The sequence below is a fragment of the Mesoplodon densirostris genome, chromosome 15 (assembly GCF_025265405.1).
Source record: "Mesoplodon densirostris isolate mMesDen1 chromosome 15, mMesDen1 primary haplotype, whole genome shotgun sequence".
Classification (NCBI taxonomy): Eukaryota; Metazoa; Chordata; class Mammalia; order Artiodactyla; family Ziphiidae; genus Mesoplodon; species Mesoplodon densirostris.
This window is the reverse complement of record NC_082675.1, coordinates 52,453,032-52,476,291: the sequence shown is the minus strand read 5'-3', so window position 1 is coordinate 52,476,291 and position 23,260 is coordinate 52,453,032. Positions and strand designations below refer to the sequence as shown.

The following is a 23,260-nucleotide window of genomic DNA, read 5'->3' as shown; positions in this document are numbered from 1 at the left end:
GTCCCATCCCCATCCTTTCCTGCAGGTCTTGAAAATTCTTGGAATTTAGGGTGGACAGGGAAAGGACTTTTATTCTTGTTCTCCTCAGTACTTTCAAAGGTTTCTTGGGATGAAGAACAACAGGCTTTCCTCTTGCATTAAGAGTTTATATGTAAAAGCAGTCTATAAAAAATGCCTTTTCTATACTTTGAAATAAAAATAATTCAAATAATCTTGATTCTGAAGTCTGGAAAGCAACCACTGTGCCTTCCTGGTAACTGATTTTCATAGTACTGAATCTTTTTTTTTCAACTCTGCACTTTGTATAATAGACCTATAACATGCCATCAAGCACTTCTAAGGATAAAATCTGGTGTGCTGCACATTGTTTTGTTTAGCCAAATGCTCATTATTTAAGAAGCTTCTGAGAATCTGTATTTAGCTGAACTGTAGCATTAAGAACTAATAGATAAAGAATCCTTTTTTTAAGGTCTGTAGATATGAGTTTTCACAGCGATTTTAACCTGGGCTTGTAAAACTCTACAAGTTGATATTGCCATTTCAGAAAATGTGTGCTGAGGATGTACTATAAAACCCTCACTGGGGAAACATTTTTTTCTTCTTTTTCATGCTTTTCTCTAAACTGAAGTGCAATCATCAAAAACACATTAGAGTAGTGTTAAAGATCTCATTGAAGATCTTAGTGTCAAAGATAGGAAAATTCATTAAGTTTGAAAATCCAGATTGTCTTTCCTCTTTACCTATAACTCCTCCAAAGAAATCCCTCAAGATGAGCTAGGATGGATCCTCTCTGAGCACAAGCATTCATCCACAATGTTAAGTGGTCCAAGGTGGAAGCCCCATCAACCTTTCAGAACCACAACTCACTGTAGGTCTTTGGCAAAATGCCATGCATGGTAGCATTAAAAATAAAAGAAAGGAGTAATGGACAAAGAATGTGGTAAACTAGTTAAATTTTCTTTTGACTGTGGGTGGCTTCCAAAATAGGGACGTTGTCACTGTCAACTATTATAATATTTAAGATCATGGGCTTTGGAGTCTGAAATGCTGGCTCTACCTCTTACTAGCTATGTGACCTTAGGCAAGTCACTCAATCTCTCTGAACCTTAGTTTCCCGATTTTTAAAATGAGGATGATAGTAGTACCACCTCATAAGGCTGTGATGAAGATTAAATCAGATAATGCATACAAAGGTCTGGGCACATAGTAGATGCTTAATAGATGATAGCCATTATTATTATCCTCTGTGTTAAGAGTCATTTCCCAAAAGTTCTTTAAAATTAAATCTATATTTATCTGATAAGATGCTAGGAATTTAAGTGCTCAAACAATCATATCCCCAAGGAAACATAAACCAAGCCCTTTTGGTGTTGATGTTTATATATTCAGCCTTAAATGCATAATATGGGAGTTGGCTTATTAGATATGAGAAATTTTAATAACATGTTTCTTTTCCTGACTCCAGAAAAGGCTGATCAAAGTATTAACTCCTCAAATGTCTCTGGTATAAGTAAATGTTGACAGTCATTTAACTGTAGTACAAAACCCACTACAGTGTTTAATATCAATGAATTCAGTTAGTTAAGCTTATAGTCCAAGTGTATAACCATTCCATGATAAATTGGGAAGGACCTGCTGCTAAACAGATTCTTTGATGAAAGGCAGGATTAGCTTTGTGTTTCTATGGAAATCCTTGTCAATTGCCATTACCAATTAAGGAAAAGCATGCATAAAGGAAAGGGCTCCATGAGTTCAACCTGGTCATATCTAGATGCTTCCAAATAAGGGCCTCTCTCTTGAGTAGGAGGCATCAACAATTGTCAAGATTTTTCAATACTTATTAAATAACTCAAAAAAAGTTCTTATCTGCAGAATATTAAAACAAAGAATCCCTGAAACTTACCGGGGGGTGTCATGTTGCAATGATGCTGTGGTTGTGATTACAAGCTCCTTTTGGCTTCCTGTTGTCATAGGAGATGTGGACACATCTTTTCTAACTTCTGCCATTGTCCCTGCATGAACAATAAAGGAAATAATTTGGGCACTTAATAAAAGGAAAAGTCTATTCTGAGTAATATATTCGTATAGGAATCCCCAAACTTTAGAAGCAAGCCATTTTCCCCCATGAAATGAAACAACGGCAGATGGAAAACTCGGTGAGTTGTTTTGGTTTTGTAAACATCAGTGATCCATAATATCTTGTTTTTAAAAAAGTGCATTTGTGCAATAACAGACTAACTAGAGATTTTGTTTTTAAACCTGATGGCCTATCAAGGTCCTGCTGATTTGGGTTTATTGTAAAAATGCCCAAGGAGGTAGACTGGTTTATTTTGTTCCTTTTAACTATCAATATCATAAGAAAAGTTCTTTCCTCTCTTTGACAAAATTGGTAATTCCAGCACTTTGTAGTTCTACACCCCTCAAATTAAATTGATCCTAATCCCAGAACTTTCAAGGTAGACATAAATCTTGAATATTTCTTTTAAAGAACTCAACATGTAAGATGCTAAACAAGTAAGATGCAAAAACAAGTAAGATGTTAAAACAAGTAAGATGCTCAACTAACCATTCTAGGGCTGATTTGGCCTTTGTTCCTTTCTAGCAAGAAATGTTTAGTTGATAATTACTTTCCTCTTCTGGAGTGCTCAAGACTAAGATGGCATGGACAGGAAGATGTTTTGTTTCTGTTTGTTTTATAATTATTATTATTTCTAATAACAATAAATTTATCCTCCTTTTTAAAAAAATTAACAAAATTGCCAACTTTTTATTTATTAAAAATACAATAAGGCTTTTTCACTTATCAAATTCTCATGTTACAGCTGGAGGAGACCTTGGACATCATCTCATCCTACTTCTTATATGATAGATGATTTTTGTAGGACAAGCTCTCAGTAATGTTTTATTTTTTTTTATTTTTTTATTTTTTTTATTTTTATTTTTTTTTGCTGTACGCAGGCCTCTCACTGCTGCGGCCTCTCCCGTTGCGGAGCACAGGCTCCGGACACACAGGCTCCGCGGCCATGGCTCACGGGCCCAGCCGCTCCGCGGCATGTGGGATCCTCCGGGATCGGGGCACGAACCCGTGTCCCCTGCATCGGCAGGCGGACTCCCAACCACTGCGCCACCAGGGAAGCCCAGTAATGTTTTATTTTTAAAAAATTTTTTATTGGAGTATAGTTGATTTACAATGTTGTGTTAGTTTCTGCTGTACAGCAAAGTGAATCAGTTATACATATACATATATCGACTCTTTTTTAGATTCTTTTCCCATATAGGTCATTACAGAGTATTGAGAAGAGTTCCCTGTGTTATACAGTAGGTCCTTATTAGTTATCTATTTTATATATAGTAGTGTGTATATGTCAATCCCAATCTCCCAATTTATCCCTCTCCCCTGCCTCCCCACTTTCCCCCTGGTAACCATAAGTTTGTTTTCTACATCTGTGACTCTGTTTCTGTTTTGTAAGTGAGTTCATTTGTACCATTTTTAGATTCCACATATAAGCAATATCATATGATATTTGTCTTTCTCTTTCCGACTTGCTTCACTCAGTATGACAATCTCTGGGTCCATCCACGTTGCTGCAAATGGCATTGTTTCGTTCTTTTTCATGGCTGAATAATATTCCATTGTATATATGTATCACTTCTTCTTTATCCATTCCTCTGTCAATGGACATTTAGGTTGCTTCCATGTCCTGGCTATTGTAAACAGTGCTGCAATGAACACTGGGGTGCATGTATCCTTTTGAATTATGGTTTTCTCAGGGTATATGCCCAGTAGTGGGATTGCTGGGTCGTATGGTAGTTCTATTTTTAGGTTTTTAAGGAACGTCCATACTGTTCTCTACAGTAGCTGTATCAAGTTACATTCCCACCAATAGCACAAGAGGGTTCCCTTTTCTCCACACCCTCTCCAGCATTGGTTATTTGCAGACTTTTTGATGATGGCCATTCTGATTGGTGTGAGGTGAGGTATCATTGTAGTTTTGATTTGCATTTCTCTAATAATTAGCAGTGGTGAGCAGATTTTCATGCGCTTTTTGGCCATCTATATGTCTTCTTTGGAGAAATGTCTATTTAGGTCTTCTGCCCATTTTATGATTGGCTTGTTTGTATTTTGATAACGAGCTGCATGAGCAGTTTGTGTATTTTGGAGATTAATCCCTGGTCAGCTGTTTCATTTGCAAATATTTTCTAATATGTTTTGGGTTGTCTTTTAGTTCTGTTGATGGTTTCCTTTGCTGTGCAAAAGTTTTAAGTTTAATCAGGTCCCATTCATTTATTTTTGTTTTTATTTTCATTACTCTAGATATTGCTGGGGCTTCCCTGGTGGCACAGTGGTTGAGAGTCTGCCTGCCGATGCAGGGGACACGGGTTCGTGCCCCGGTCTGGGAGGATCCCACGTGCCGCGGAGCGGCTGGGCCTGTGAGCCATGGCCGCTGAGCCTGCGCATCCGGAGCCTGTGCTCCGCAAAGGGAGAGGCCACAATGGTGAGAGGCCCGCGTATTGCAAAAAAAAAAAAAAAAAAAGATATTGCTGTGATTTATGTCAGAGAGTGTTCTGCCTATGTTTTCCTCTAAGAGTTTTATAGTATCTGGCCTTACATTTAGGTCTTTAATCCATTTTGAGTTTATTTTTGTGTATGGTGTTAGGGAGTGTTCTAATTTCATTCTTTTACATGTAGCTGTCCAGTTTTCCCAGCACCACTTACTGAAGAGACTATCTTTTCTCCATTGTATGTCCTTGCCTCCTTTGTCATAGATTACATGACTGTAGGTGCATGGGTTTATCTCTGGACTTTCTACCCGGTTCCATTGATCTATATTTCTGCTTTTGTGCCAGTACCATACTGTTTTGATTACTGTAGCTTTGTAGTATAGTCTGAATTCAGGGAACCTGATTCCTCCATCTCCATTTTTCTTTCTCAAGATTGCTTTGACTATTCAGGGTCTTTTGTGTTTCTACACAAATGTAAAATTTTTTATTCTAATTCTGTGAAAAATGCCATTGGTAATTTGATAGGGATTACATTGAATCTGGAGATTGCTTTGGGTAGTCTAAACATTTTCACAATATTGATTCTTCCAATCCAAGAACATGGTATATCTCTCCATCTGTTAGTGTCACCTTTAATTTTTTTTCATCAGTATCTTATAATTTTCTGAGTACAGGTCTTTTGCCTCTTTAGGGAGGTTTATTCCTAGGTATTTTATTCTTTTTGGATGCAATGTTAAATGGGATTGTTTCCTTAATTTTTCTTTCTGATCTTTCATTATTAGTGTATAGGAATGCAAGAGATTTCTGTGTATTAATTTTGTATCCTGCAATTTTACCAAATTCATTGACGAGCTCTAGTAGTTTTCTGGTGCCATCTTTAGGATTTTCTATGTATAGTATCATGCCATCTGCAAACAGTGACAGTTTCACTTCTTCTTTTCCTATTTGTATTCTTTTCTTCTTTTTCTTCTCTGATTGTTGTGGCTAGGACATCCAGAACTATGGTGAATAAAAGTGGCGAGAGTGGACATTCTTGTCTTGTTCCTGAACTTAGAGGAAATGCTTTCAGTTTTTCACCATTGAGAATGATGTTTGCCATGGGTTTGTTGTATATGACCTTTATTATGTTGAGGTAGGTTCCCTCTATGCTCACTTTCTGGATTTTTTTTATCATAAGTGGGTGTTGAATTTTCAAAAGCTTTTTCTGCATCTATTGAGATGATCATATGGTTTTTATTCTTCAGTTTGTTAATGTGGTGTATCACATTGATTGACTTATGTATATTGAAGAAACCTTGGGATAAATCCCACTTGATCATGGTGTATGATCCTTTTAAGTTGTTGTTGGATTTGGTTTGCTAGTATTTTGTTGAGGATTTTTGCGTCTATGTTCATCAGTGATATTGGTATGTAATTTTCCTATTTTGTGATATCTTTGTCTGGTTTTAGTATCAGGGTGATGGTGGCCTCATAGAATGAGTTTGGGAGTGTTCCTTCCTCTGTAATTTTTTGGAAGAGTTTCAGAAGGATAGGTGTTAACTCTTCTCTAAATGTTTGACAGAATTTGCCTGTGAAGCCATCTGGTCCTGGACTTCGGTTTGTTGAAAGTTTTAAAATCACAGTGTCAATTTCAGTAGTTGTGATTGGTCTGTTCTTTTTTTAAATTTCTTCCTGGTTCAGTCTTGGAAGGCTGTACCTTTCTAAAAATTTGTCCATTTCTTCTAGGCTGTCCATTTTACTGGCATATAGTTGCTTATAGTAGTTTCTTATGATCCTTTGTATTTCTGTGATGTCAGTTGTAACTTCTCCTTTCTCATTTCTAATTTTATTGATTTGACTCCTCCTCTGCCTTTTTTTCTTGATGAGTCTGGCTAAAGGTTTATCAATTCTCTGTCTTCTCAAAGAACCAGCTTTTAGTTTCATTGATCTTTGCTAGTGCTTTCTTCACATCTATTTCATTTATTTCTGCTCTGATCTTTATGATTTCTTTCCTTCTACAACTTTGGGTTTTGTTTGTTCTTCTTTCTCTAGTTGCTTTAGGTGTAAGGTTAGGTTGTTTATTTGAGATTTTTCTTGTTTCCTGAGGTAAGATTGTATTGCTATAAACTTCCCTCTTAGAACTTCTTTTGCTGCATCCCATAGGTTTTGGATCATCATGTTTTTGCTGTCATTTGTCTCTAGGTATTTTTGATTTCCTCTTTGATTTCTTCAGTGATCCACTGGTTGTTTAGTAACACATTGTTTAGCCTCCGTGTGTTTGTGTTTTTTACAGTTTTTTTTTTCCTGTAATTGATTTCTAATCTCATAGCATTGTGGTCAGAAAAGATGCTTGAAATGATTTCAATTTTCTTAAATTTAAAAAGGCTTGATTTGTGACCCATAATGTGGTCTATTCTGGAGAATGTTCCATGTACACTTGAGAAGAAAGTGTATGCTGTTGTTTTTGGATGGAATGTCCTATAAAAATCAATTAAGTCTCTCTGGTCTAATGTATCACTTAAGGCTTGTGTTTCCTTACTTATTTCCTGTTTGGATGATCTGTCCATTGGCGTAAGTGTGGTGTTAAAGTCCCCCAACATTACTGTGTTACTGTCAATTTTCCTTTTTATGGCTGTTAGCATTTGCCTTATATATTGAGGTTCTCCTATGTGGGTTCATATATATTTACAGTTGTTATATCTTTCTTCATGGATTGATCTGTTGATCATTATGTAGTGTCCTTCATTTTCATCTCTAATTTAAAATTCTATTTTGTCAGATATGAGTATTGCTACTCCAACTTTCTTTTGATTTCCATTTGCATGGAATATCTTTTTCTATCCCTTCATTTTCAGTCTATATGTGCATCTAGGTCTGAAGTGGATCTCTTGTAGACAGCATATATATGGGTCTTGTTTTTGTATGCACTCAGCCAGTTTATGTCTTTTGGTTGGAGCATTTAATCCATTTACATTTAAGGTAATTATTGATATGTATGTTCCTATTGCCATTTTCTTAATTGCTTTGGGTTTGTTTTTGTAGGTCTTTTTTCTTCCCTTCCTCTTTTGTTCTCTTCTCTTGTGGTTTGATGACCATCTTTAGTATTGTGTTTGGGTTGCTTTTTCTTTTGTGTGTGTGTTATCTATTGTAGTTTTCTGGTTTGCATTTCCCATGAGCTTTTGAAATAGCAGTCTATATATATACAAGGTTGTTTTAAGTTGCTGGTCTCTTCATTTCAAATGCAATTCCCATTTCCTGCATTTGTACTCTCCTCTTCTCATGGTTTCTGGTTTAGATATCATATTTGTGTGTGGATGATTTCCTGCTTTTACTGTATTTTTGCCTCTACCAGTGAGCTTTCCCATTTGTGATTTTCTTATTTCTAGATGTGGCCTCTTTATTTTCCTCCCTGCCTAGAGAAGTTCCTTTAGCATTTGTTGTAAAGCTGGTTTGGTGGTGCTGAATTCTCTTAGCTTTTGCTTGCCTGTAAAGCTTTTGATTTCTCTGTTGAATATGAATGAGAGCCTTGCTGGGTAGAGTATTCTTGGCTGCAGGTTTTTCCCTTTCATCACTTTAAATATATTGTGCCACTCCCTTCTGACCTGCAGAGTTCCTTCTGAAAAGTTAGCTGATAACCTTATGGGGATTCCCTTGTATGTTATTTGTTGTTTTTTCCTTGTTGCTTTTAATATTTTTCCTTTGTATTTAATTTTTGTCAGTTTGATTAATATAATACAATATAATATTATAATTAATATATAATCTCAGGCCCTTTCTCTTTCTCTTCTTCTTCTGGGACCCCTATAATGTGAATATTGGTGAGTTTAATGTTGTCCCAGAGGTCTCTTAGACTGTCTTCATTTCTTTTTATTTGCTTTTCTTTATTCTGTTCTGTAGAAGTGATTTCCACCACTCTGTCTTCCAGCTCACTTATTCTTTGTTCTGCCTCAGTTATTCTACTATTGATTCCTTCTAGTATATTTTTCATTTCAGTTGTTGTGTTGTTCATCTCTGTTTGTTTGTCCTTTAGATCTTCTATCTCTTTGTTAAACAATTCTTGTATCTTCTCAGTCTGTGTCTCCATCCTTTTTCCGAGATTTTGGATCATCTTTACTATCATTATTCTGAATTCTTTTTCAGGTAGATTGCCTATCTCCTCTTCATTTAGTTGTTGTTGTAGGTTCTTTATCCTGCTTCTTCTTCTGCAACATATTTCTTTGTCATCTCATTTTGTCTAACTTACTGTGTTCATGGTCTCCTTTCTGCAGGCTGCAGGACTGTAGTTCCTCTTGCTTCTAGTGTCTGCCCCCTGGTGAGTGAGGTTGGTCCAGGGTCTTGTGCAGGCTTCCTGGTGGGAGGGAATGGTGCCTGCCCTTTTGTGGGTGGAGTTTGTCTTGTCCCTCTGGTGGGCAAGGACATGTCGGGGGGTGTGTTTTGGGATGGCTGCAAGCTTAGTACGACTTAGTACAACTTAGACAGGAAGCCTGTCTGCTGATGGGTGGGGCTGTATTACTGTCTTGCTGGTTGTTTGGTCTGAGGCATTCCAGCACTGGAACCTGCAGGCTGTTGGGTGGGGATGGGCCTTGGTGCCGAAATGGGAACCTCTGGGAGAGCTCATGCCAATTAATATTCCCTGGGGCCTCTGCTACTAGTGTTCTCGCCCCCATGGTGAGCTACATCCAACCCCTGCCTCCCCACAAGACCCTCCAAGACCCCTAGGTAGGTCTAGCCAGGCTCCTATGGAGGTACTGCTTTGTGCTGGGTCCCAGTGCATTTGAGACCTCATGTGTGCCCTCCAAGAGTAGAGTCTCCATTTCTCCCAGCCCCGTGGAGCCCCTACACTCAAGCCCCACTGGCCTTCAAGGCTAAATGCTCTGGGGGTTCTTCCTCCCAATCCCAGACCCTTAGACTCTCTTGGAGGGCTATTTTTATATGGGAACGTCCCTGTGTAGCCTGCATGGGTTTAAGATATATATATATATATATATATATATATATATATTTTGTTGTTGTTGTTGTTGTTGTTGCAAGGGCTGTTTTTAGTATGGATGTCTGCTCCCTCTTTCCTCAGTGTATGCTGGACGTTATCCCCTTGATAGGGGTTTGACTGGTGTTGTGGTGACTAGAGCCTGCCCTGGGTATTGAGTGGGGCCTCTCCTTTGCTCTGTGGTTGTCGGGGTGGGGTCTGCTCCCTAGTTGGAGTAGAGACCCCAGATCTGTTTCTTAGCTGTGTTTCTGATCTGTGATGAGAGGTAGGTGGGATTGGAGCAGTCCCACTGGGAGAGAAGCCACTGAGTATTCCTCCTCTGGAGCTGTTCACCTGTGAGCATGCTATGTTGTGTCACCTTTCACCTGTTGTGTGAGCTCACAAGTTACTCTGTTATTGGCACTGCTCTCAGCCCCATCTTAACTGTGGGTATGCTGGCAGTTGGCCCTGGAGTCTCTCAGGCGTTGTTTTTACCAGGCCACCAACACAGATACACTGAAGTCATGTCCCAAGATTGTGGTAATCCTGGATCTGGACCCACTGTGGGCGCTATGGGGGCAGCTCTGACTCTGACCTGGACCAACCCCCGCATGTACGTGCCCACAAAGTTCACACCTGTTAAAGCCAGATCCACCTCAGTTGCAGGAGCACTTGTTGTCTGTTCAGATGTTCCACAGGTGCTGAGTTTACCAAGCCAGTTGCAGGGGTTTAATCTATGGCTTGTGCAGGTAAAAGGAGAGATTTCAGCTCTTCTTCCTTAGTCGCACAGCCCCTGGGGCTCAGCTTTGGTTTCAGCCCCCCCCTGCATGTGGGCCATCCATAGGCGTCTGCTCCCTGCCCAGTCGAGAGGGGGTGGAGGTGGTGACCGGGGGTGCACTGGCATGCTTTGGTGGGAGGGGGCAGAGGTAGTGACTGACGGGGACGTGCGAACCTGCTCCAGCAGGAACCCGTCTTAGTGCCTCTGGGGGCAGGGGCTGGAGGGCAGGGAGAGAGGCTGTCATGGTGGCCCTGCCCTTCACATGTCACTTAACAATGGCACTTCACTTCCGTGGTGGTCTGGGATTCCTCCAGGAGCATTCCCAGTTGTGGAGTTCCTCACTCCCATCCCCTCAGGCTGTCTCCACACAGCCCACAGCAGTCCTCTCCCCAGGTCTGCTCTCCAAACCCCACGTTCCAGCATCCAGCCCCCGTCCACACCAGCAGACACATAACTCAGGCTGGGGCATGCAGGGCTGTGTCATGGACCATCTGTGTAAGTCTCACTCTGTCCTGCCTGCCACAGACTGGCTGCTGTGCTCTCCTTCAGGCCCCTGATGCTCCCCTTCTGTCTCAGCTGATCTTCCCACTGGCAATGGGGGTTCCCTCGGTGCAGGAACCTCTCCTCTCCTTCAGCTCCTCCCGAAGCCCCCACAGGGCGCAGGTCCCATCCTGCTTCCTCTTTTCTTTTTTTCCTTTTCTCTTTTTTGTTCTACCCGGTTATGCAGGGATCTTTTCTTATCCTTTTAGGTGTCCGAGGTCCTCTGCTAGTGTTCAGTTGGCGCTCTGTAAGAACTGTTCCATTTGTAGATGTATTCTTGATGCCCCTGTGGGAAGAAGTGAACTCCATGTCCTCCTACTCCACCATCTTCTCCTTCTCCCCGCTTCTTCTTTTTTTTTTTTTTTTTTTTTTTTTTTTTTTGCGGTATGCGGGCCTCTCACTGTTGTGGCCTCCCCCGTTGCGGAGCACAGGCTCCGGACGCGCAGGCTCCGGACGCGCAGGCTCAGCGGCCATGGCTCACGGGCCCAGCCGCTCCGCGGCATATGGGATCCTCCCAGACCGGGGCACGAACCCGTATCCCCTGCATCGGCAGGCGGACTCTCAACCACTTGCGCCACCAGGGAGGCCCCTCCCCGCTTCTTCTTAATATTATTTTCCACATAACACAAAACTTTCCTGTCTTTTTTCTTGGAAGACTATAAAAATCTCATTCACAATTTTATTCTGGTTCTTAGGAAACTGTTGCCCAGGCTGCTGAAAGAAGTTATTTGGGAAGAGTCACTATTTCTTTGAGAAAAGGGTGAATATTCAAATGACCTGAAATCAGCTTTGGCTCTGGAATACCAGACCAAGAATACCATGTGCTAACTCTGGGAATGGTACAGTTAAGTGTGACCAGAGAAAATCAGGTCTGGAGAAGGCAAGAGTCTTATATCTGTAGAGATTAGCACCAAAACAATCACCAAGATCCTTGGTATTCAAAAGCCATACTCAATATTGACTGTTCTCTATCATGTACAGATATAAAAGACCAGTCATCCAAATGTACAATTCAGACTTATATACAAACCTGTGGGACCTTCAACCTAAATCAGTACTTTCTCATACTGGACAAGAACTCCTTTAGTTCATACAATGAATTCAGTCAGTAAATGTTTACCAAGTACCTAATGATTCACAGGGGCTGGTGCTAGGATTAAGCTCAGGCTTAGTTTATGGAGAGGGGAAGGAAGATGTGAGAGTAAGAAATGAGATACTGTGAACAATCTGGTAAAGAATCATAAATAACTCAAGGCAGTATAAGGTAATAATAACAGCTAACAGATATAGTATGCTTAGTATGTGCCTGGTACTGTTCTAAGCCTTTTCCATATACAATGTATTCTTTAAAAAAAATAGCTTTATTGAAGTATAATTTGAATACCATAAAATTTACCCCTCTTAAGTGTACAGTTTAATAAATAGTAGTAAATTTATACAGCTATGAAAGCATGGCCACAACCCAGTTTTTAATATTTTTGTCATGAATTTACTTATTCATTTTTGTAATCCAGTTTTAGAATATTTCATCACTTCAAAAAGTTCCCTCATGCCCATTTGTAGTCAATCTCTTCTCCCTATTTGGTCTGCTCCCATTACCCTCCCGCTCTTTCTTTATAGTTTTGCCATTTCCAGAAATAGATACTATTAATTAATATATAATTTACAGATAAGGAAAATAAGCTGTAGGGGACTTCAATGACCTGCCCAAGATCACAAAGCTAATAAGTGACCAGCATTCATATTCAGCCAATCTGATCCCAGGGTTTTCACCATTATGCTATACTGCTGTAAAAAATAATATGAAAAGTCTGAGGAATTAAGAAGTGGGAGAGATCACATCTGGCTGTAGGATTAGGGAAGATCTGATGCAGGAGGTGAAATTTTGAAAGAAAGGAATAAGGAGCATGGAATTAGCAAAAGCATTAAATTAGAAAACCTTAAGGCTAAATATTTAATGTATTCAGGAAATATTTATTGAGCATCACTATGTCCTTTTAGCTTGCTAATGACTTTAAATCACTTTACCTGCATTATCTCATTAATCTTTATAGCAGTCCATAAATTATATTATTGTCCTCAATTTACAGATAAGGAAGTGGAAACTGTGAAAAGGTCAAGCAGCGTGTCCAATATCACATAGGGGCTGGTTGGAACAAGGCTGGGCTTTGAATGCAGTCAAGGTCTATTTGACTCTGAATTGCAAACTCTTAAACATTGTGTTAGTTGAGCTCTAAAATAAAACAAAGCAGCAACAACAATTAAAAAACCCAAACTGGGACTTCCCTGGTGGTCCAGTGGTTAAGATTCTGTGCTCCCAATGCAGGGGGCATGTGTTCGATCCCTGGTCAGGGAACTAAGATCCTGCATGCCACATGGTGTGGCCTAAAAAATAAATAAATAAAAATTAAATAAACAAACAAATAAATGAATAAATTTAAAAAAACCCAAACTGATCTTTGGAGAGATTATTCTTGTGGCAGAACTTAGAATAGAGTGGAACAGAGAGAATGGAGGTAGGCAAAGCAGTTCATTACGACTACAACTGCTGGGTGGAATCTTGGGTGATAGAAGGGGAAATTAAAATAGGTAATAGGAGGAGAAACAACTGGAAGGGATTTGTGGCTGAAGTGAGAGGGGAGAAGAAATGCCTGGTAGTGATAAGAAGAGAAATATCTTTTTAGTCACTATCACGGAAAACCTGAACATTAGTCTTTTTTTTTTTTTTCCGTTTTGATACTTCTGTCAAAAACTTGGTTGAGACAATTGATATTTGATGGGGAAAATTTTTAAAAGAAATTTTAACAGAGAGTGTAGGGACTTCTATGTACTTCAAGAGTATGTAGAATTATAAGGAATCCCTCATAATTGCAGGCACAATAATGTATGTATACATGCTCATTCATTTTTCTGGGTAAAGAGACAATAGTTTTCATTATATTCTGAAAGGGACCCCAAAAAGTTAAGAATGATTGCTTTAAGGCATAGGGCAAGTTTATTCCTTTTTCTTAATTCTATAAGCTCTATTCCTTATTGAGTTTCCAGAAAGCTATATATCAGCTTTTAATTATATTTGCTCCTTCTATAAAATTTGATTTAATATTAAGTATACCAACAATTACATACAGTTAATGAATATTCATAGAATGACATATCTCTCTATATTTACACACACACACAACCACACCCACACAAACACAATGTACACATTTTAAAAACAAAAGTGCTGGTAAGATAATCATCCACTAAGCAGATAAATCTCATGTATAAATGCATATGTTTATATATATGTAAATATATGTGAATATATTTATGTAAATAAACACATATTTTTGCATACACAGATGGAATTGAACATAATGGATCACATCCTATTTATATAGAGCTGGGGGGTATGTCTGCTCATCCATCAATCGACATCTCATGATAAGAGGACTTCTTAGAGTTAACATTGAAGAAAACTCTGTTTCTTGACCCTTTGTTTCATTTTGCATTTTTGAAATAGCTGAGCTATATTATAGCATTCAGTTTAGTTTAAAGAATAAATGATAAAGAAAATACCAGGGTGAAACCTTTCTAGATCAAGAAATAAAATACTGGCAGCATACAACCTGGAAGCATCACCAATACCCATTCCCGATTACAATCTCTTCTCACATCCAAGAGCCAGCCACTATTCTCGTAAGCACTCCCTTTCTATTCTCTATAGTTTTACTACTTATGTGTGCATCCCAAAATGTGATTTGGTTTTGACATTTTTGAACTTTATACAAATAGAAATATACTGTATATATTCTTTTTGAGACTTTTTTTGCTCAGTATTATGTCTGTGAAATTGATCTGTGTTGATGATTTATGTAGCTGCAGTTTGTGTTCTTTGCTATACAGTATTCCACTGTATGCATTTATGACTTTTTATCCACTCTGTGATTGATGGACATTTGGAATATTTCTGGTTTGGGGCTAATGTGAATAATGTTGCTGTGACAGAGGCCACTAGTTATCCACCAAAACACACTCTTCCCTTCTTCCGGGGTACACAGCTAGATTATATTCCTCAGTCTTCCCTGTAATTATGTATGGTCAGGTGGAAAACTAATGGGTGCTATGTGTGCCATTTCAGGCCTGTCCTATAAAAACCTTGAAGCCTTTCATGTGTACTCTTCCATACCCCTCCTACTCTTTGTTGACCTGCTATGGCAGGGCCAACAATTTCTTACACAAACTCCTTCAGAAAACAAAGGAGAAAAAAAAGACTTCCTGACTCATTAAAAAAGAAAACTGTGGTGAAATACACATTTACCATTTTAACCATTTTAATGTGTACAATTCACTGGCATTAGGTGCATTATAATGAATGTTGTAAAACCATTGCCATGCTCTAGTTCCATAACTTTTTCATCACTCTAAATGGAAACCCTGTACCAATTAGGCAGTCATTCTCCTTTTTCCCCTCCCCCTGAGCCCCTGTGAACCACTAATTTCCTTTGTCTATTCTGGATATTTCATATAAGTAAAATCATACAACATGATTCCATCAACATGGCCTTTTGTATCTGGCTACTTTCACTTAGCAAAATGTTTTCAAGGTTCATCTACATTGTAGCATATTGTAGTTTATTCCTTCTTATGGTTAAATTATATTCCACTGTATGTATATATTGCATTTTGTTTATACATTCATCTGTTCATGGACATTTGCATTGTTCCCACCTTTTGGATATTATGAATAGAGTTGTTATGATCACTTGTGTACAAGATTTGCCTGAAAGCATTTTGTCAATTACTTTGGGTATAAACTTATGAGTGGAATTGATGAGTTATATGGTAATACTATGTTTAATGTATTGAGGAATCACCGAAGTGTTTTCCATAATGGCTCCATAATTTTAAAGTTCTAGCAGCAATATATGAGGGTTCTGATTTCTCTGCATCCTCTCTAACTTATTTTACATTTTAAAAATTATAACAATCATAGTGGGTGTTAAAGTGGGTATCTTATTTGATTGGATTTCCCTAACAATTAGGGATGTTGAACATCTTTTCATGCTTGTTGGCCATTTGTACATCTTCTTCAGAGAAATGTCTTTTCATGTACTTTGACCAGTTTTTAAATAGGTTGTCTTTTTGTTTTTGAGTTGTAATAGTTCTTTATATATTCTGGATACCAGACCCATATAAGATACATGATTTTCAAAATTTTAACCCACTCTGTAGACTATCTTTTCATTCTCTTGATAGTGTTCTTTGGCACAAAAATTTTTAATTTTCATGAAATCAAATTAATCTATTTTTTCTTTTGGTTGCTTGTGTTTTTGGTGTCAAATCTAAGAAACCACTGCCTAATCCAAGGTTCTGAAGATCTGTACCTATGTGTTCTCTGAAGAGCTTTATAGTTTTAGCCCTTATATTTAGGTCTTTGATTCATTTTGAGTTAATTTTTATATATGGTGTGAGGTATACAAATGAAGGATCCAGCTTCATTTTTTTCACATGTGGATAGCCAGTTGTCCCAGCATCATTTGTTGAAAAGACTATTCCTTCCCTATTGAATTGTCACAGCACTCCTGTCAAAAATCAATTGTATCAACTATCTATCTATCTATCTATCTGTCTGTCTACCTACCTACCTACCTATCTATCCATCTCTAGCTATCTCCTTATATCAGTACCACACTGTTTTGATTACTGTACCTTTGTAGTAAGTTTTGAAGTCACAAAGTTTGAATCCTCCAACTTTGTTCTTCTTTTTCAAGACTGTGTTAGCTATTGGGAACCCTTGCAATTCTTTATGAGTTCTAGGATCAGCTTTTCCATTTTTGCAAAAAGGTGTTGTTGGGATTTTGATAGGAATTGCACTGAATCTGTAGGCCAACTTGCAGAGTATTGCCATCTTAATAATATTAAGTCTTCAAATCCATGACTGTGGGAGGTCTTTCCATTTACGTCTTCTTTAATTTGTTGCAGAACAGTACGCTGTACTGTTCAGCATACAAGTCTTACACTCAGTTAAATTTATTGCTAGGTATTTTATTGTTTTGATGCTGTTATAAATGGAATTGTTTCCCTGTTCCTTTTCAGTAGTTCTACTAGTGCATAGAAATACAATGGATTTTTTGTGTTAAATTCTTTCCTGAAACTTTGCTAAATTCATTTATTAGCTCTAAAAGTTTTTGTGCAATTAGCTGTAGTAGTTTTTGGTTTTCTTTTGCATTCTCTAGGATTTTCTAAATATAAAATCACGTAATCTGCTAATGCAGTTTAACTTCTTCCTTTCCAACTTGAATATGTTTTATTTCTTTTTCTTGCCTAATTTTTCTGGCTAGAACTTCCAGTAAAATGTTGAATAGAATTGGCAAAAGTGGGAATATTTGGCTTGTTCCTGATCTTAGAGGAAAAACGTGCAGTCTTTCACAATTGAAAATGACATTAGCTGTGGGTTTCTCATAGATGCCCTTCATTTTGTTGAAGAAGTCCCTGCTACTCCTATTTTATTATTGTTTCTATCATGGAGTGTTGAATTTTGTCAAATGCTTTTTCTGTGTTAAGATGATCATATTTTTTCTTTTTACTAATATGGTATATTATAATGATTGATTTTCATATGTTGAAGTACCTTTGAATTCCTGGGCTAAATCCTATTTGGTCATGATATATAATCCTTTTAACATGTTGCTGCATTCAGTTTGTTATTATTTTTTTGAGGATATTTTCATCTATATTCACAAGGGATTTTGGTCTGTAGTTTTCCTTTCTTGTGATGTCTTTGGCTCTGGTATCAGACTAATGCTGGCCTCATTTTAATGACTGAGTAAGTGTTCCTTCCTCTTCTATTTTTTTGGGAAGAGTTTGAAAAAAATTTGTGTGAATTCTTCTTTAATATTTGGTAGAGTTCACCAGTGAAGCCATCTGGTCCTGGGCTTGCCCTGTTGGGAGTTTTTTGATTACTGATTTAATCTCTACTTGTTATAGGTCTATTCAGATGTTCTACTTTTCTTGAGTCAGTTTTGGTAGTTTGTGTATTTTTAGGAATGTGTCCATTTCATCTAGGTTTGTTGCCTTTTGGTTGTCTACTGTTTGTCTCAACTGTTATTTTTTACCCCAGGCAGCAGTGTTCATTTGGCTTTCAGTGTTTTCAAGGAATGTCCTACATGTAACTGCTTCTCTGTCCTGAAAAAGTCCAGAGGTAGGAAAAACAAAGGCAGTCTCCTTGTATCAGTCTTTTGGGAAATCCACACACAGGTTGAAACAGACAAACACAACTCCTTGAGAATAAGGTCTGCTTCCTCTGGGACCAGGTACGCACACCTGGAACTTGGTTGCAATCTACAAGACTGCTGCCATGCTGTGGAAGGGCACAGGGCAAGGATAAATTAAAACTTCATTAAGTTCTCCTACCATGTTTCAGTGGCCTTTTTTTCTGGTTAAGCATTTGCTTGGTTTCCATAAATCATTCACCATCTTTCAGAGCTCTGATAATGTTGGTTCTGACAGTATGTGCCAGGTTTTTCAGTGTCTCTGGCAAAGGACAACCCCTGGAAGTCCCTACTCTGCCATTTTTGCTGACATGCTCCTGACTCATTTATGACACTAGTATAACTCTGATACCAAAACCTGACAAGGTCATTACAAAACAAAGGATATTACACACCAATATCTCCCAATCAGTGTAATTCATCAAATTAACAGAATAAGGAAGAAAACACATGATCATCTCAATAGGTGCAGAAAGAAAATATGTGATGAAATTTAACACTCATTACAACAAAGGCTCTCAGCAAATGAGGAAGGAACTTTCTTAACCTGATAAAAGGCATTTACAAAAAGCCTACAGCTAAAATCATACTTAATGGTGAAAGACTGTCTGCCTTCCCTATGACAATGGGAGCAAGGCATGAAGTCCACTTTTACCATTTTATTCTACATTGTAATAGAAGTCCTAGAGAGTACAATGAAATAATAAGAAGAAATAAAAGGCATAAAAAGATTGGAAAGAGAGTAATTGTTATGGACTGAATTGTGGTGTCCCCCTTCACTCCCTGCAATTCATATGCAGAAGTCCTAACCCCCAGTACAGCTCAGAATGGGACTGTATTTGGAGACAGGGCCTTTAAAGAGGTAATTAAGGTCAAATTAAGTCATATGTGTGGCCCCTAATCCAACATGACTCTTTGTCCTTATAAGAAAAGGGAGACACACCAAGAATGCACATTCACAGCAAAAAGGGCATGTGAAGACACACTGAGAAGGCAGCCGTCTGCAAACCAAGGAGAGAGGCCTCATGGGGAATGACTGGAAAGGAACATGAGGAAGTTTTCATGAATAATGGAAATGTACTATTTCTTAATTATGTAGGTATATCCAATTGTCAAGGCTTATCAAACTGTACTATTAAGTCCTGTGCAATTTTATTGTATATAAATTAAACCTCAATTAGAATAAAAGAAAATGAAAAAACCCCCACAGTTTTCTTGGCTCTCAAGCAGTGCTGTTTTTAAGACCCCACTCTACTGACTTTCTTTGACATTACCAATCAATCACCATTAGGACTTTGAAGGGACCAGCACATACACTTCTTAAGCCACTAAATCACTGCAGGGACTGAGGTCAAAAGGTCTAATTGATTAGATCCTTGTTGTGGGAAAATGGGGCAAGGACACAAAAAGAAAAATTAATATGTATAGAGTCAACCTTTGAACAACGTGAGGGTTAATGTGAGTGTAACTTAGAGTTGGCCCTCCGTATAGGCAGTTCCTCTACTTCCGTGGATTCAATCAATCATGGACTGTTTAGAACTGCAGTATTTACTACTGAAAAAACTCCACATGTCAGTGGACTCGGCAGTTCAACCCTGAGTTGTTCAAGGGTCAACTGTAATATATTAATGCATTAAACAAATACATTATGAGCACCTACCACATGTTAAGCAACATTCAAGGAAATGGGGAAACAACAGTGAACATAAGGAGTGTTTATATTCTCATGGGAGAAGACACAAAACATACATAATAAGCAAGTAAATTATATAGTATTTTGAGATTCTTCTATTGCAGAGGATAGGAAATGTAGAGCCTCTGGTTCAAGTTACTATTCGATATATAGCAACTTCAACTCTGAATGTTAGTCTCTTGCGTTTGAATTTTTTTTTGAGTGGGCGGGGCAGGACGATTTAATCTACATGTTTAGGTTTATTCATAGCTCTGTACTATGCTTGTCTTCTGTGTTCTAATGATAAAGGTACCAATTTTTAACAAATCTTTTAGCTCAGACTACTGGGAACCAGAAGTAATATATTGTGGTATCCTTTCTAATGATTAAACATATAATAATAATGATAATGATAATAATAAAAGAAACATAAATAAATGTTCCTTAGAGGCAAGATGGAAATGGTTTCTGTACTTTAGATACTCCTACTTGCTTATTTCTTTAATCAGGACTGCAATATTAATCCAACATGGGCTGCAAAGAACGCTCACATCATTGCAAGCACAGGTTCACTTAGAGGAACAACTAGGAGCTTCAGAGATTATTTCTCACTTCAGATTATTCCTTCATTTCCAGTAAAAGAAAAATGTGTTTGGGAGTTTCTCAGGGAGTCTCAACCAGTGACAGCTGCTGTATATTATATAACCTAAAAAAACCCAAAAGACAAAATGAAGGGCATGGTCAATACCATCAGGTAAATCCAACTTACTCTAGGTTCAGCCTCTCTTATACCCTCTCAAAGTGTTAAAGGGAGTCAGAGATCAATGTCAGAGAAATAAACAGGAGATAGCTCTAAATGTAGTATTGGGCTTTTAGTATTGGGTTAGTATTTTCCTAATTAATTCTGGAACATGCATGCTCAGTGGCCTCGCAACCTCTGCCACCTCATCAGCAAAACAGGAAAGAATATTCTCCCAGATTCGAGGGCTCTTATAAAAGAGAGTCAGTGATTGTTCAGGAAGGGGAAGTTCTAGGCAAGCTAGGAGAGAATAAAAATACTGCTGTGTAGGGAGGAAAAAAGAAGAATGAAGATTGGGTATTTTTAGATTTATGCCTTTGGCTTAAAAGTTCTTTACTCAAGTTTGGATTTTCCTAAGTAATGTCTCTTTGTTCCACAGAGCTCAATAAAAGCAACTAAGACAGAACATTCCAAGCATCTATGACTGGAAAACAATTTATATTTTAAGCATAATTCTGATAATACTGTACTGTACTTATATTTTTGCAATCACAAGGTTATTTCTTAAGACAAGAATCAGGTCTGTTTTTTTTTTTTACATGTTTAGTATTAATAAAGTTGACAGAATGGTGAGGAGGATAGGAGAGGTAAAGGAGAAAGAGACTGATAATAAAGATTAATGGTCCTGCAGTAAATGTCCTATGTAGTACTTAATGATTAAAGGACAACAAAAGTAACAAAGGATATAAAACAGAAGAATAATATATTTAAAAACTTAGACATGCTAAAGAGAGGAAAGCAATTAAGGAGATGCTAAACCAAGCAGTGTAACAGGTAATTGGTGTCAGGTCATTGCCTCATGCTAAACAGGGGGTCCAATACCACTACAGCACACCTTGGAAAGTTGGTCTCCCACAAAAAATGCCAATGCAATAACTTTTCCCTGTACTGTGATCTGTGTATACCACCAGCTCTGCAACAGGCAGAATGGCTCAAAGGGGCAGTTTTAGCTCCTCAATCATCAGGTATACCATAATTTTGCTAATGGCTCCATATTAGAATAAAAGAAGAGAGAAATACAAGACAGCATTTCTTATGAGTAGAAGAAAAAGTTAATAGTTACTGTGAATACCTTGAAACAAAACTCTTTTAAAAAGATGAAAATTTTTCCATTTTTCTCACTAGAATGCTACAACCCTCCCCACCCCCGAAAAAAAGGGAAGGAGAAAAAAAAAAAAACGAATGAAAAGAAAAACCATGAGTGAAAACTGTTCTTGAAAACTGCAGAATTATAACAGCTTTCTCTTGGTTAAATTGATTGGTATAGTAACATTATAAAATGACTATTAGGATTCATTGTGCACAACAGAAAGTGCTGAAATGTCAGCAGACTACACAGCAAAAAGTAATGGGTTCTGAACCCCTGTTAGTCAAAAATGATTTTGTTTCAAATTAGAAATTGATTTTTTTTTTTTGGACAAAAGCCCTTTCTAGACTTCCGGCTTCTGTAGCTGGGCCTGGGAGAGATTAACTTCCACCATGGCCAGGGCTGGCCTGATGATACCTTTCTCAAAGTGCCTTTTCAATTGCAGCTTTCTAATGTTGCTGTGGTCTCAACCAATAACACAAGTTAATTGTCCCTTTGCTATCACACTGTATTTTTCTCATTTTGCTATTTTATTTTAGTGCTGACACACAACACAAATTTATTGTCAAGTTAATAGAAGACTATGTTGAGCCTTGCAGTGTAACTACCACACCAATTCTGACTGGTTCTCCACTCTCCAAAGTGCAATGACTAAGAATAGAGGGAGCCAAAAGTAAGAGGTTCCCATCTCCGAAGGACTACCAATAGAGAAAGTAGAGAAGATTCCATCTCAGATACTAAGTCTACTCAATTTCATTTTTGTTTCTGGTAGCAAAGTCTACAAAGCCAAAAGTTGTCCTAAGTTGTCCTAAAACAACCGAGGTCTGTAGAACTTTTGCCCTATGTCAAACAAAATGTACCTTTGCTTTTGTTTCAAATTGTGGATAGTCTCCCTTCTGAAGCTTGGACTAATTATCATCTCTCAGTTATCTGGGAGAGGACTAAGCGATTTCTAGATTAATCACAATTAAAACCAAAAAACATGACAAAGTTGGCAGCTGATGAGGAAAGGCAGAGAGTAGTATACCTGTAAGATCTCATAAAGCACTGTTCAATTCTCAAATAAATAAATGTGAGAGTGGTTAGAGAGATTATGAAAAGTTGGTTGATTAACACTAGCAGTGGGCAGTGCTAGCTAGCCCAGTAAAAAAAGAGGTAAACAAGGAGGAAATCAGGGCTAGTGGTTGTGAGCAGGAACAAAAGATGTCTGGGAAAGAGGCGTGAGGGGAAGGGGGCTCTGAGACCTTTTGTGCCCTTTGTTTTCTGTACATGATTTCTGACTGATGAAGCTCAGACTTGTTCCATTCTGTCCCAGAGTCCCTCCTTTAATGATTCCAGGAGAGATTTAAGCCAAAACTCACTCCAGAAACAACTGAGAAATGCAATTAAATTTGACTGCCTCACTCAACCTTTCACATAGTTATTTATAATTGATTTCTTTTAAAATATCTACGATATATAAAATAGGAAGGATTATTGGCACTTCAAAGACTGCTAGGTAATATAGGCTTAAGACGTATGAGGTTCTGTTTTAGACGCAATGACCTCTCCTCCACCCTCCTTGTATTTCCAGTTAAACGAGGATTAACTGTAGTTATTAGAGTTTACTTTCCCAGCAAAGGTCTATGTTCAATTTCTTGTCCTCTTTATTTGCTTTAAGCATTATTTTATGTCTATGAC

General features: G+C 38.0%; 1 protein-coding gene across 2 annotated transcripts in view; it reads right to left on the bottom strand.

The window, feature by feature from the left end:
- Positions 1–23,260, bottom strand: part of KIAA1328 (KIAA1328 ortholog) — a 383,661-nt gene that overhangs the window by 48,727 nt on the left and 311,674 nt on the right. For both annotated transcript variants that reach the window (XM_060118274.1, XM_060118275.1), the window contains one exon: positions 1,904–2,012. In XM_060118274.1, the coding sequence (XP_059974257.1) occupies positions 1,904–2,012 (109 nt within the window). The remainder of the gene's footprint in view (positions 1–1,903; positions 2,013–23,260) is intronic.